Source organism: Gadus morhua, chromosome 6 (assembly GCF_902167405.1).
Source record: "Gadus morhua chromosome 6, gadMor3.0, whole genome shotgun sequence".
In the NCBI taxonomy this organism is placed as follows: Eukaryota; Metazoa; Chordata; class Actinopteri; order Gadiformes; family Gadidae; genus Gadus; species Gadus morhua.
In genome coordinates, this window is record NC_044053.1 from 24,919,771 (window position 1) to 24,933,091 (window position 13,321).

Below are 13,321 nucleotides of genomic sequence, written 5' to 3' on the forward strand. Positions count from 1 at the left end.
TTACCCCCTCTGTCTTACAAAGGCAAGACAGTGAAATTGCCGGGCGAGCCGCGACCGAACCGGCTTGGCAGTTAAAAAATGCCTTCTGTCTCTTTCTCATTCCCGCTTTAATCTCTCTCTCTCTCTCTCTCTCTCTCTCTCTCTCTCTCTCTCTCTCTCTCTCTCTCTCTGTCCCTCTTTCTTTCATTGCTTGTTTGTCCCTCTTTCTTTCATTGCTTGTTGTTTTTCACTTCTCCATTCATTCATTATTTATTCCTTTGTATACTATATAGAGCAGTGTTTCTCACTGCGTATGCATACGCCTGCCCCTAGGGGCACTGGGAACGGTTGCAATGGGCACTCAGAATATGATCTAAAAAAATGTATAGACTTTCCGACTTCAGATCATCGTAATAACGGATGTGAAAAGCTGTTTTGTGCTTTTGAAAGGGGTTCATTATCTTCGAGGGGGTGTTGGAAAACCACCGCTTTAGATGTACAGTACAGTACATATATAGTATAGTACGATTTTTACTCTATAGGTAGTTGTGTATATTGGGAGTGTTGTACAGATGTGTGTATGTATATATATATACACACATATGTTTTACATGAACCACACATTTCATTTTATTGCTTAAGGTTCAGAATATCTTCATGGGGAAAGCTGCTTTAATATTTCATCAAGTGAATGGTCAGAGTGTCTCCTCTTCCTGTTCCATTCTTCTCTGGTTACAAACATGAGGCGAAGAATGTCTTGCACACATACAATATATCATCACTAACATTATTCGGTGGGTCTTCGCTTTATTAGCACTGTTTATAACTGCTGTCTCGCTGTCATCTGTCTGTCAGGGTGCATATATGTACATAACTATTACATTTTTAAACTCTTGACTGCATCTGTACTCTAGTATTTCTGCTTTCTGGGGTGTTGTGTTGAAGCTACTAAAGGATGTAATAAAACCGTCTTACAGCCTAGGGTTTTTAAACCACACATAATCACACTTCCTTAATCCTCTCCTCTTGTCTCCTCTCCTTTTTTCCTCTAATTTTTCACCACTCTCCCCTCCCATCTCGGAAAAGTTTCTGTGAACCCCCATGACAAACACACACACACAAACACAAAACTCTACTGCTCAGACATGCAGACGCTGGCGACCACACACAGAGACACAACAAGAGAAGAGAGAGAACCGAGGCAGACAGAGAGAGAGAGAGACATCTTTTTCTTTTATCATAAAATGATGTTACCCTTGCTATTAATTAATATATTTATTATATATTTAATGTATGAATCATTATTTCTTTGAGGCCATTTTGATAATGTTATGTAAAAATTCTGCTTCTGTATCCCCAACAAACAACAAACACACACAGACTGCCACCCATCATGTTCGGAGTGTTTCAGTGCTGGCCAGCAGGACTGCCTGGTCTGTTCTGATCCTGCTGCCTTGCTCAAGGACGGGGAGTGTGTGGCGGACTGTGGTGCCGGGTACTACAGCCAACAGGGCGTCTGTTCTGGTAAGTGTAACCCTCAACCTTTAAATTCTCACCCAGAAGGTACACCAAGGATATAACCTCCAACCCCAGCAATGTAAGTGCATTGCTCTACCTACTAAGATACACAGATTAAAACCCCCAACCCCAGCAATGTAAGTGCATTGCTCTACCTACTGAGATACACCGGGAATATAATCCCTAACCCTGGCAGTGTTAATGCCTTTCTCTACAGGGAATTTAACCACTTCCCCTGGTAGTCGTGGACGAAGTCTGGGCCAACTTCGGTATTCCACACTACACGACGGTCTGACCATCAGTCTTCCCGTGCCGTCCGTTGCCTTCTCTGAAAACTGGCTACATCTCGCGAGAACATGTCCACTCATGTAGACGGGAATGAGGGTCGCCGGGTATATCTGTTTAATAGCTGCTGGATTTATCAACATCTGCCAAATGAACGGCTCAGTCATTTCTACTGTAACAGACGTTTAAAAGTCCCATGACATGCTATTTTATGTATTCTTTAATAAAGGTATTAGTGGGCAACTAACACAGTATTCAAAGACGTTCTTGGAATTCAGCCGTGGTGCAGAGTTACAGCCACTCCGAGCCAGTCGCACATTGAGCTTCCCCCAAATGCGCTGTTTTGGTGTTTGTAGCTATAATGCAAATGAGGAGGAGCGAGGCGGGTCAAAGAGGAGGGTGGGGGTGTGGCCCTGAGCAGCTTGCAGCCACGGTACCACGCGCTCTGTTTACAGTGGATGTATCGCAATGGCGAGGCGCACACAGCCAAAAGCAGAACGTTATCCAAATAACAAGGAAGTGTACAACACTTGCATTACAGTCCTTGAGCTCTATATCTAAATAATATCATATAATACATAGATATCTATATCATATAATACATATTATCACGGCCAAAAGCTGTGTGCGCCTCCAGACGATATTATGAATCACAAACGACTTTGTCGGGTTCTGCGACGTCTCTGGTACTTCCACTTTCACATCAATCTGAAGTAGACTGAACCGCGCGCTGCCTGCTGCCGGCTGCCTGCTGCCGGCTGCCTGCTGCCGGCTGCCTGCTGCCGGCTGCCTGCTGCCGGCTGCCTGCTGCCGGCTGCCGGCTGCCGGCTGCCGGCTGCCGGGCGGTGGTGCTTCGCGGCGATGGTGCCTCGAGGCAACCGGCAGCATGTCGCAGTTCATGTACTTCAGCGAGTCAAAGCCAAGGTTCCTTTCCCCCAATTCCTTCTCAACCATGGCTCAGATAACCCCCGCTACAGTCTCGTTGTGGAAATACAAGAGACGTCAAAGAACCAACAAGAAACACTTGTGTTACAGTGTGTGTATTCACACACACACATGTGGCGCTCGCACGGTCGTGTCTCATTGGCGGGCCAGGCAGAGTAAGGGGAGGAGCTTAGATGCTTTATGACAACATAAATAAAGACATTCCAAATCAGCGCGCTTGAGCCTCCGTTTTTTCAAAGGCGAGCAGAACAGCTAGTGCTCGTTTTACACCAAACGCAAGTTTTAGCCACTGGGGGACCATAGGCAGGCTAGGGGAACTCATATTTATGTTAGAAAACCTCACCAGGTGAGATTGTCATGTCATGGGACCTTTAAAGTATGGTTTCAAGCCAGCGTTTCACAGGTTTAGGCAAAAGCACTTACAGTTGCTCCGGTAGTAACGCAGCAGCAGCAAGGAAGAAAATCATGGCTTTTAAGTCTGATTGGGAACATTTTCATCCAGATATCTGACTCATTTGTTACGAGGTATCTTCCAATCGTATGTTGCCCCCATAATCGCTGAACTCAATCTCATTCTCCCACACACTATTGTTTTGGGCCAGATAATATCCAACCGGTTTGAAATATATTTCACAAGCCAACCCAAGTGGGGGTGGCAAACTCCTGTGTCTAGAGACCCCCCACACAACCTGACAAGCAGCACAGACTTCAACACTTCAACACGTTATGGGGGGGTTTTTCGCCTCGATGGTAGAGGCCTTCACACTAGGGAAAACAACCTCCAATCCTGGCAGTGTCAGTACCTTGTTTTACTTCCTGAGCTTCAAAGGGAATGTAACCCCCTAACCCTGTGTTTGTGCCTTGCTCTACGCAGTATGATTCACAGGGAATAAGACCCCCTGTGGAGAAAAGCAAAAACTGTACCTTATGAATTATACATTAACCAACCAGCAGGCGTCCATAAAGCTTTATCTTGGCTTCCCGTTATCATGTAGAGCATTATTGAAACCAAATGAGATGTGGGTGCTTAATTGCTGGTGTTGAATCTGGGACAGCAGGTCGGAAGGTTTATTGTAAACGCTGACGTCGTGAAGGCTTGTTTTAGCTTGTTTCAGATTCCCAGCAGAGTTGTTTTAGCCGAGGCTAAAGTGAGCCGTCAGCGATCGCTAGCTTTACCAGACCAACAACAAAGAATCACAAACCCCAGTGTTGTCTTTTAATGAGTTCCATAAATGGGTTAGGAGGGTTGGGAAGGCAAGGGCGAGCCTACTCCTCCAGGCTCACTGATCTTTGTGGCGCAGTGCCAAGCGATAAAGGGGGGGGGGGGGGGGGGTAGCTCCTTTAGAACATGAGGGTGCCTAGATTGGTTTAAAGGGAAGACGGAGGACGTGAGGGGGGTGTAAGTGTCATCGCTGCCGGCGTCTCAGACTGGCTGGTCTGAAATGAGGACCTGTTTGAACACGCTCTTTGTTATGGAGCCATGTAGTTCTCTGTGATTCAGGCGTACGTGAACATGCATCCGCATACTTACACACACTTACATGCACACTGGATCACACACACACACACACACACACACACACACACACACACACACACACACACACGTCTTACAGTTGTTATTTACTCATGTAATTATTATGTTTCCTGTCAGCTTGTGACCCCTCCTGCTCCTCCTGTTACCCTGACAACCCTGCATGCTTGAGCTGCCCGCCAAGCACTGCGCTGCATCATGGGAGATGTATCACACAGTGCCCTGACCACCATTACCTAGACAACCATGGAAGATGCAGAGGTATGACACTGACTCACACACACACAAACATTCACACACACACACACACACACACACACACACACACACACACACACACACACACACACACACTGATGAAGAGAAATGTATTTTTAGGACACGTCAGCCAGCAAAATATTTGATTTAATATTAGAGCATGATCATGGGAAAGTACAGGCAGCAAAGTTACCAAGGATACATTCAGGACGACAATGACAACAACAAGATAGGGAAGGGTAGGGAATATACAGTTAACGAAGGTAAGTGGGAGTGACCATGCTGGAGCATTTAGGATTGTCGGGAGAGGCCAAGTTAAAATGCAATACACTATGGGGGAAGTGGACATGTCTGCAAGTCTACAAGACAGGGCTGCAATACAGTTAAACAAATCTACACAACAAAGAAGTCAGTCGATAGGCCTGGCCTCAGCATCAGACTCAGTGGCTCCAGTGGGAATGCAAACCTGAACTACCTTAACCTCTCTCAGTTAGATGGAGGAAGAGTAGTATCTTAAGGTCCAAGGAGAATGTAAACAGTTCCTTTAGATTTACTAGTAATTATATAAACAAGGTTAATGTAATGTTTATTATTGTGTATTATAGTTATGATTAATATTTTCACGACACACACACACACACACACACACACACACACACACCCCCACACACACACACACACACACACAGACACACACACACACACACACACACACACACAGACACACACACACACACACACACACACACACACACACACACACACACACACACAAACTTATAATAATTTCTTCCTGTAACATCCATCAACATACATTTAGCTTCTAGCATTATAATAATAACTAGCAAATGCATTTCCTGCAGAAAGTACGCCGAGTGCTGTAGTACAAAGTGAGGTTGAAAGTATTTTTTAATAAAGCCACATAGATTAAGAGATAAAGAAACGTTAAATGGCTTAAATCAAGTGAAGGGATTTAAACAAAAGGAAAAAATTCTAAATGGAGTAAACAATGTAAACATGCACACCATTTAAGAAATGTAAATGGTTGGAAAAAATAAAGTGAAATAAAAATGCAGAAATGTAAAATGAATTGAACTTAAGAATCTGAAAGGTCAAGTGTATTGCCCTGCACTGCTGGTGTTTGTGTGTGTGTGTGTGTGTGTGTGTGTGTGTGTGTGTGTGTGTGTGTGTGTGTGTGTGTGTGTGTGTGTGTGTGTGTGTTTGTGTGCGTGTGTGTGTGTGTCTTTAAGAGAATAGCGAGCCGGTGGGTGATTAAAAGTAGCTCAATAGAGTGGGAAAAACCGCCCAATCTGGCAACACTGCCTGAACGACCTCCAAAAGTAGCCGAATCTGGCGGGGAAAACTGCCCAATCTGGCAACACTGCTAACCGTCATCACGCTCCAGCGTCAACGTATGAAACTAAAACTGTGATTCCGAATACATTTTAAATGACATCGAGTGTAGATTTGTTAAATGGTTTGGACGAAGGTAAACGGCTTTAAAGCTATCGATCAAGCGTTTTACTGTCCTATCGCTTTATCACGCATGTCTAACTGTATGTTCACACCAAAGCTGTAAAAGATGCAAAAACGCAGAATAGCTCAAAACGCAAGGCTGTCAAAAATATTTACAACTCGTATCGCTCTCCTGCACGTATGTTTACTGGGACCCACACCGGTGGGAGACATCTACATTCCGATTGGCTGCCGGTCGTTTACAGCCGAAACGCTACTAGCTCATTTGCATAGAGTTGAGCTGTTTTCAACTCACATTTACATCTTTACTGCTTTAAAGCTATCGCTCAAGCGTTTCATCACTCCTATCGCTCATATCGCCCTATCGCGCATGTCTAATAGAAAGTGAATGGGCGTTTATCGCTCAATACGCTTTATAGCTTTTGGTGTGAACGTACAGTATTAGAAAGCTGTATCGACCCACCGAAAAGTGTGACCCCAGGGGGCCTTGTTGCCCATTTTCTGCAACATGCACGCAGCACGAGTTTGAGGTACCCCAAAAGAGTCCGCTGAACCTGGTGGTTGCTATGGCGGCGCGTCTAGACGCAGTGGCTTTGAGCTCTCCTTTTCAGTGCTTTTTCTCAGTGTTTTTTTGCATAAATTTGTTTTTCAATTGTAACGTCAGCTGGGCAAATCCTGTCTACAGTCGTCAGGATCTAATCAGCATTGGATTTCGGGCCAAACGGGCTGTAAATAAGGACTTTATTCACTCCAACAGCATACCGGAATGTATCGCCAGGACGCCGGGCGCTCCGTGGATTGTTATCCCCGCAGGCAGGAAGCGGAGGCGGCGTAGAGAGAGAAGGCAAAAAAGAGGCAGCCGGGCTGGCGTTCTCGTGCGGCTAAAACGACGACAACACACACTGCCGCTACCCAGCTTCTTCCTCTCTATTGCCAGATCAATCGCAAATAAAATGGACAAACTAAAATTACAGATTGCAGCAAACAAAATCATCCAGGACTGTTGCATTCTGCTGATAATGGAGACCTGGCTTCACTCATCCATACCGGATACGGCTATCGAAATAACAGTTCGTACAGCCCACCGCTACGACAGAAATGGCGACTCCGGTAAGAACAGAGGAGGGGGTTTATGCATTTATGTGAACAACGATTGGTGCACCAAAGTCACTACCATCGATAGCCATTGCTCCCCTGACTTGGAGTATTTCACCATCAAATGCAGGCCCAAGTATCTTCCACGGGAGTTTACTGTTGTCATGGTTATGACTGTTTACATAGCACAGAATGCAAATGCTAACTCCGCCCTCAGTCAGTTGTACAACGCCATTAGCCTTCAGCAAAACACTCATCCAGAGGCAGTGCATCTCATAGCAGGCGACTTTAATCATGCTGATCTGAAAGTAGTGCTTCCCAAATTCCATCAGCACATAAACTGTGCTACCAGGGGAGGAAACACTCTGGACAAAGCCTACTCAAACATCAAGCATGGTTACAAGACTAAACAGCTACCTCACCTGGGAACATCTGATCACATGTCCCTGCTTCTGATACCACAACCACCACAATTAGGAAAAAAGCCCCCCCAGTAACTGGGCTGTTAAAACCTGGCCTGATGATGCCGCACAGCAGCTGCAGGACTGTTTTATGAAATACCAACTGGGACTTTTTAAAAAATCAGGACTTGGAAGAGTTCACCTCCACCGTACTCTGCTACATCAAGCATTGTGTTGACACTGTCACTGTGGATAGCCACATCCGGGTGTATCAAAATCAAAAACCCTGGATGACAAAAGACGTCCAGACCCTGCTGAAGGAGAGGGACACCGCCTTCAGGTCTGGAGATGAGGCACATTACAGCGCTGCCAGAACCTGCCTGAAGAGAGGCATCAGGGAGGCCATGACAGCATATAAGAGGAAGATTGAGGACCACTTCAGCAGCAACAACTCACGGCGGGTGTGGCAGGGGGTCCAACACAAACTACAAGTCCAGCAACCTCACAGTAACCAACAGTGATTTCTCGCTGTCTGAGGAACTAAACTGCTTCTTTGCCCGCTTCGAGGCTGAGACACTGGAGGTGGCCCCATGACATCCACCAGCCCCCACCAACGACATCTTCACAGTGCAGGCACATGAGGTGAGGCACACACTACGGGCAGTGAATCCTAGGAAAGCTGCTGGACCGGATGGTGTGACGGGGAGAGGGCTGAGAGACTGCACTGACCAACTGGCTGATGTCTTCACTGATAAATTCAACCAGTCCCTGTCCCAGTGCATGATTCCACCCTGCCTGAAGTCCTCCACAATCATTCCTCTTCCAAAAAAGACTACTGTCAGCAGACTCAACGACTATTGGCCGGTGGCCCTTACACCAGTCATCATGAAGTGTTTCGAGAAACTGGTCCGGAGCCACATCACAACAAGCCTGCCAACCACTTCTGACCCCCACTAGTTTACATACAGAGCAAACAGGTCTACAGAGGACGCCATAGCCAGCGCGCTCCACACCACGCTGCAACACGTGGAACATCAGGGGAGCTACGCCAGGCTGCTCTTCATAGACTTCAGCTCTGCTTTCAATACCATCATACCCAACAGACTGCTCACCAAACTAATGGACTTGGGTCTTTCACAACCCATCTGTTATTGGATTAAAGGCTTTTTGACAGAGCGCTCCCAGAGAGTTAGAGTAGGTGCCCATCTTTCCTCAGCACCGGCTCCCCACAGGGCTGCGTGCTGAGCCCCCTACTCTACACTCTCTACACACCAATGACTGCATCCCCAGCCACCCCAGCAATACCATCATTAAGTTTGTGGATGATACAACAGTGGTGGGGCTCATCTCAGGTGGGAATGAGACTACATATAGGGAGGAGGTCCAAAGACTGTCTACATGGTGTGCGGAGAACAACCTTATCCTCAACACCTCAAAGACCAAAGAGCGGATCTTTGATTATAGGAGGAATAAGCCGGACATTCAGCCCATCTATATGAACGGGTAGAGTGTGGAGAGAGTCTCGGACTTCAGGTTCCTGGGCATACACATTCAGGATGACCTGACCTGGACAATAAAGACCAATGAGACTGTCCTAAGCTACGGAGTCTCGCTGTGGTTTGCCAGTTGCACTGCAGCTGAAAGGAGAGCGCTCCAGAGGGTCATAAAAACGGCCCAAAAAGTCATTGGATGTCCTCTTCTCTCTCTTGAGAATGTCTACAATAGACACTGCCTCAGGAGAACTCATAGCATCCTGAGAGACTCATCCCACCCAGGCCATAACCTGTTTGAACTGTTGCCCTCTGGGAGGTGCTACAGGGCAATCAGATCAAAAACAATCAGGCTAAAAAACAGTTTCTACCCCGGAGCTGTTATTTCTCTAAATAATGCAGAATTATAAATTATTGCATTGTCATACCAATCTGACCTTTAAAATTGGCTGACATTTTTAAATATATAGATTTGTTTTTGAATTCTTTAACATTCTATGTATTTAAAAAATAACCCTTTTCTCATTTTGTTTTTGTTTTAAAAAAAAACAACCACTTATTTTGAGAGCCTCTACCCCAATTTCGTTGCACTTTGTGCAATGACAATAAAGAAATTCTGATTCTGACCTGGTGATAAAATATCACAGTTTTATGAAAAGATAAAGAAAATCTCAAAGATATAAAGCTAAAGCTAAGTAGACAGGCATGAAGTCAAAAAGATGGTGCACATTATAACTAAAAACATAAATAAAAGATAAGATCTCCCCCAACCCCTCACCTTGTTATTAAATGTGCTTTATAAATAGATTTGATTAGCATTTAAAAGACCCATACAATGGATTAGGCGTTTAGTACGGTCCGTCACCGTTGCTTCTTTCCCTATTAAAAGCTACAGCAGTCAGTGTTAATTAGTGGATTTAACTATTATATAACCATTGCCTATTATAGGCTACTGTATAAAATGCTGTTTAGAATTAATGGTTGCATCAAGAAAGGAAAGACCCGCCCCCTGGGGTCACACTTTTCGGTGGGTCGCCGAATTCGGTGTAACACCGGTGGGTCGCCGAATTCGGTGTCACACCGGTGTGTAGATTTGTTAAATGGTTTGAACGAAGATAAACGGTTGAAAATTGATTGACTCCCATCTTAAAAAAAGATAGTATTTTAGAAGTAGAAAATCTCAAAAAGTATAAAATATTTAAAATACTGAAAAGAAGCGCGCGATTCCAATCTATTCTGAACATTTTAAAATTTGAATGGAGTCTCTAGGTGAAAATAATAAAGAAAGAAGGAAAGAATAAAACTTATGGCGAACAATAGTTGAGCGCTGCATGCAGCACTCACCTAATGCTTATAAAAATTAGATATATTAAGTTGTTAAACAGAAATGATCTGTAAAATGCCAGCTACTTGGCTGCCTATCCAAGCTCGAACAAGCTCGTTACGTGGACACTTGCACTGGTTCCTATTTGAAACCCTTTACAAATGTCCACTGCCCATGTGTTTAATCTTGTGGTACTTGTCCTGTTTGTTGAATTGCTGCTAGTGTTTCCTCTGTGTCTGCTGCCAAAGTTGGTCCACATAGGATCATCTATTGGTGCGTTTCCACCAAGCGGTGCGGTTCCACACAGTCTCTGTTCTTCTCAATGACCTGGGGTCTCCAATAAATTTGATTTTTGTTTTTTTTACTGAAAGCTGGCAAAAGGATACAGAGTAGTGTCACCTCCACAAACTTCGCCCTGCGGACTGTACTTTTATCTGAACTGTCACTGTACTTAAAATGAACTTTCAACAACACTGTCACTGTACTCTCGTCAGCACTGTCACTGTACTCTCATTAGCACTGTCCCTGTACTCTCATCAGCAAATCCAAAAAAGGAACTGTGGTACCTAATCTGACACAGTTTCTGTTTGACACACAAACAATCTGGACCTTGTTTTCACCCATGGTGAAAATATTAGTGGTATTTGCCTAATGAGCTGTTTGTTGGTGACCACAAATGCATCCTATATGGTCTTGTGTTTTACCTGGAGACCCTGCCTTTTAAACGAGTGAATCAATCTCATTGCATCATTAACCAGCTCAGCTTCTATGCATCGCTGATTCAAACTAGGTTTTAAAGTCTAACGATGTTGGTTTCTAATGGTCATTCCTTGAACATTAGGCATTTTTACACTGCCAAGCCGGTTTGGTCGTGGCTTGGCCCGCCCAGCAATTTTGCCGCCTTGCCTGTGTGAAACTGAGGGGATAAATTCCCCCATTCGTCACAGTGCCGGCTTTCTTGGTTTACTGGAGAAGGCAGGGCTACGCACGAGTCTAGACCTCTTTAGAATAATTAGCATTCTCCCGAAAGTTGTTTTTTTTTATGAAAGAAGACACCCGCATGCAAGAATGAGTTCACCTCTGAGTGTAGGCTACACCAATTAACTATTTACAAGTGCAAAAACGGCAACATATTCTTTATTTTGCTGACCACTTGTTTTTTATCTCAGGCAAAGCCTCGTAAGGAACGTTCCTCTGCGTCTTTCTCATAGATCGCACCATCTTTCAAGTCTTCGTTGAATGCGACTGCATCACCGTCTCTTCCATGATGGTCAGCAGTTCCTCCATCTCTCCAGTTAGAACTACTCATGGTGATATCGCTGCGTTATCTCTGTTGCAGAGACAGTGTAGCAACACCTCTACCCATTCGGATGCTAGCTCAAGCAGGCAAATTTCCTCGGGCAGTGTAAACGCCCGGATCATGCCGGGTAAAAGGCGTGCATAAGACGGGCATATTTGGCAGTGTAAAAACTGATTGTTTGGTCGTTTTGCCTTGCTCCTCTTGAATCTAAAATGTTACCCCCCCCATATATTCATCCCCATTGACCATTCAGTCCATGGTCTCAGCTGTGAACATCGTAAAACTGAGTTTATGGAAGCTACTAGTGGTCCACTTTTTTCATTTGTAAGGGATTTTATTTTCTCTGAAGAGATGCAAACTGACACGAGAGCTATTGGCCGTCAATGTGTTTCTCTTTTTTACCAAGTTTCGTATGTCACTCGCTAAGCATTTGCTTCAGCCTCTAATTAAGAAAAGAATCCTGACCCATTCCTTTCAAATAACTACAGGCAAAATGTAGATAAAGGTGTTGCCATGCAACATACCAATGCCCTGGAGCTGCGAAATATACTTGATATCTTTCAGTTTTTCAGTGTTTCACATGACATTATGCAGAAGAGGGTTGGATGCTCAGCTCTGATTTATGATGTATCTAATCACAGCGTTCGATACCATGAATCACAACATCCTTTTTGATGGTTAATCAAACCCACCAATCCACCCTCCTCCTCAACCCTGCAGTCTGGGCTGCTTCCCTGACTGGCGGTGGTGTTGGTCAACATTGCGGTGGCAGAGCTGTCAGGGGCTGGTTGGGTTGAGGGTCTGCCGGGCTGCAGTCGTAGCTCCTCCGGTGCCCGGTGCACCTCTTGGTAGGCCATCCTCTCCCAAGGCCACAGGGCCTTTCCCCATCTCCCTCGTGGAGCATGGGCTGACTGGCAGAGGTGTGGTTTGGCCTGGGCTGCACTCCAGGGCCAGGACCCCAGGGCCTGGAATGCACTCCAGGGCCTGGAGTCCAGGGCCTGGAGTCCAGGGCCTGGAGTCCAGGACCTGGAGTCCAGGGCCGACTAGCCACAGCCAGTTGCCTCTGGTGGCCTCCCCCGTCGTCCCCTTGGCTCCACTGCACTGTTTTGGGGTGAGGACTGATGCTGAGCGGTGACTTCTGGCGACCCAGTGTGTCCTCAGACAGCCCCTCTGTGTCCAAAGCGGTATGCAGAGGGCCCACATTTGAGCAATGGCAGTTGGCAGTTGAGCAATGTCCATTGCAACACACGGTGGTGATAGTGTGTGGTGATGACTCAATTTGCAACAGCTGTGCATCCTCATCCAGCCCCACATCCTGTCACTGTGTTTTTTTGTTTTATTGTTTCTCATGCTTTTGAAAAACTGTTTGACCCTTGTCTGTGAATGGTGCTGTATAATAATAATAATAGTAATAATAATTGTTCCTTGAATTAAATACAATAATAAATGATGAAACAGCAGCTAGCATGGCATGATTCACGACCTCGTCGAAAACAGTTTCCTGTCTCCCAGGGTGTCACAGCTCCTGTGCTTCCTGTTGGGGCCCCTCTGGGGGCCAATGCAGTGTATGCCTTGAGCCCCTGCTGCTCCACCAGGGCCACTGTGTGGACTCCTGTGGAGAAGGCCTCTACCACAAAGACAACACCTGCCACAGTAAGCCCTTAATACACAACCTCTGAGCAAGGCAGCAGAGCCCTGCTGGATGGAGTGTAACAC

The 13,321-nt window shown here is 45.6% G+C and overlaps 1 protein-coding gene across 2 annotated transcripts in view; it reads left to right on the forward strand.

Moving 5' to 3' along the window:
* fras1 (Fraser extracellular matrix complex subunit 1) overlaps positions 1–13,321 on the forward strand; it is a 159,418-nt gene that overhangs the window by 59,073 nt on the left and 87,024 nt on the right. For both annotated transcript variants that reach the window (XM_030358483.1, XM_030358484.1), the window contains exons 14-16: positions 1,360–1,503; positions 4,382–4,522; positions 13,118–13,258. In XM_030358483.1, the coding sequence (XP_030214343.1) occupies positions 1,360–1,503; positions 4,382–4,522; positions 13,118–13,258 (426 nt within the window). The remainder of the gene's footprint in view (positions 1–1,359; positions 1,504–4,381; positions 4,523–13,117; positions 13,259–13,321) is intronic.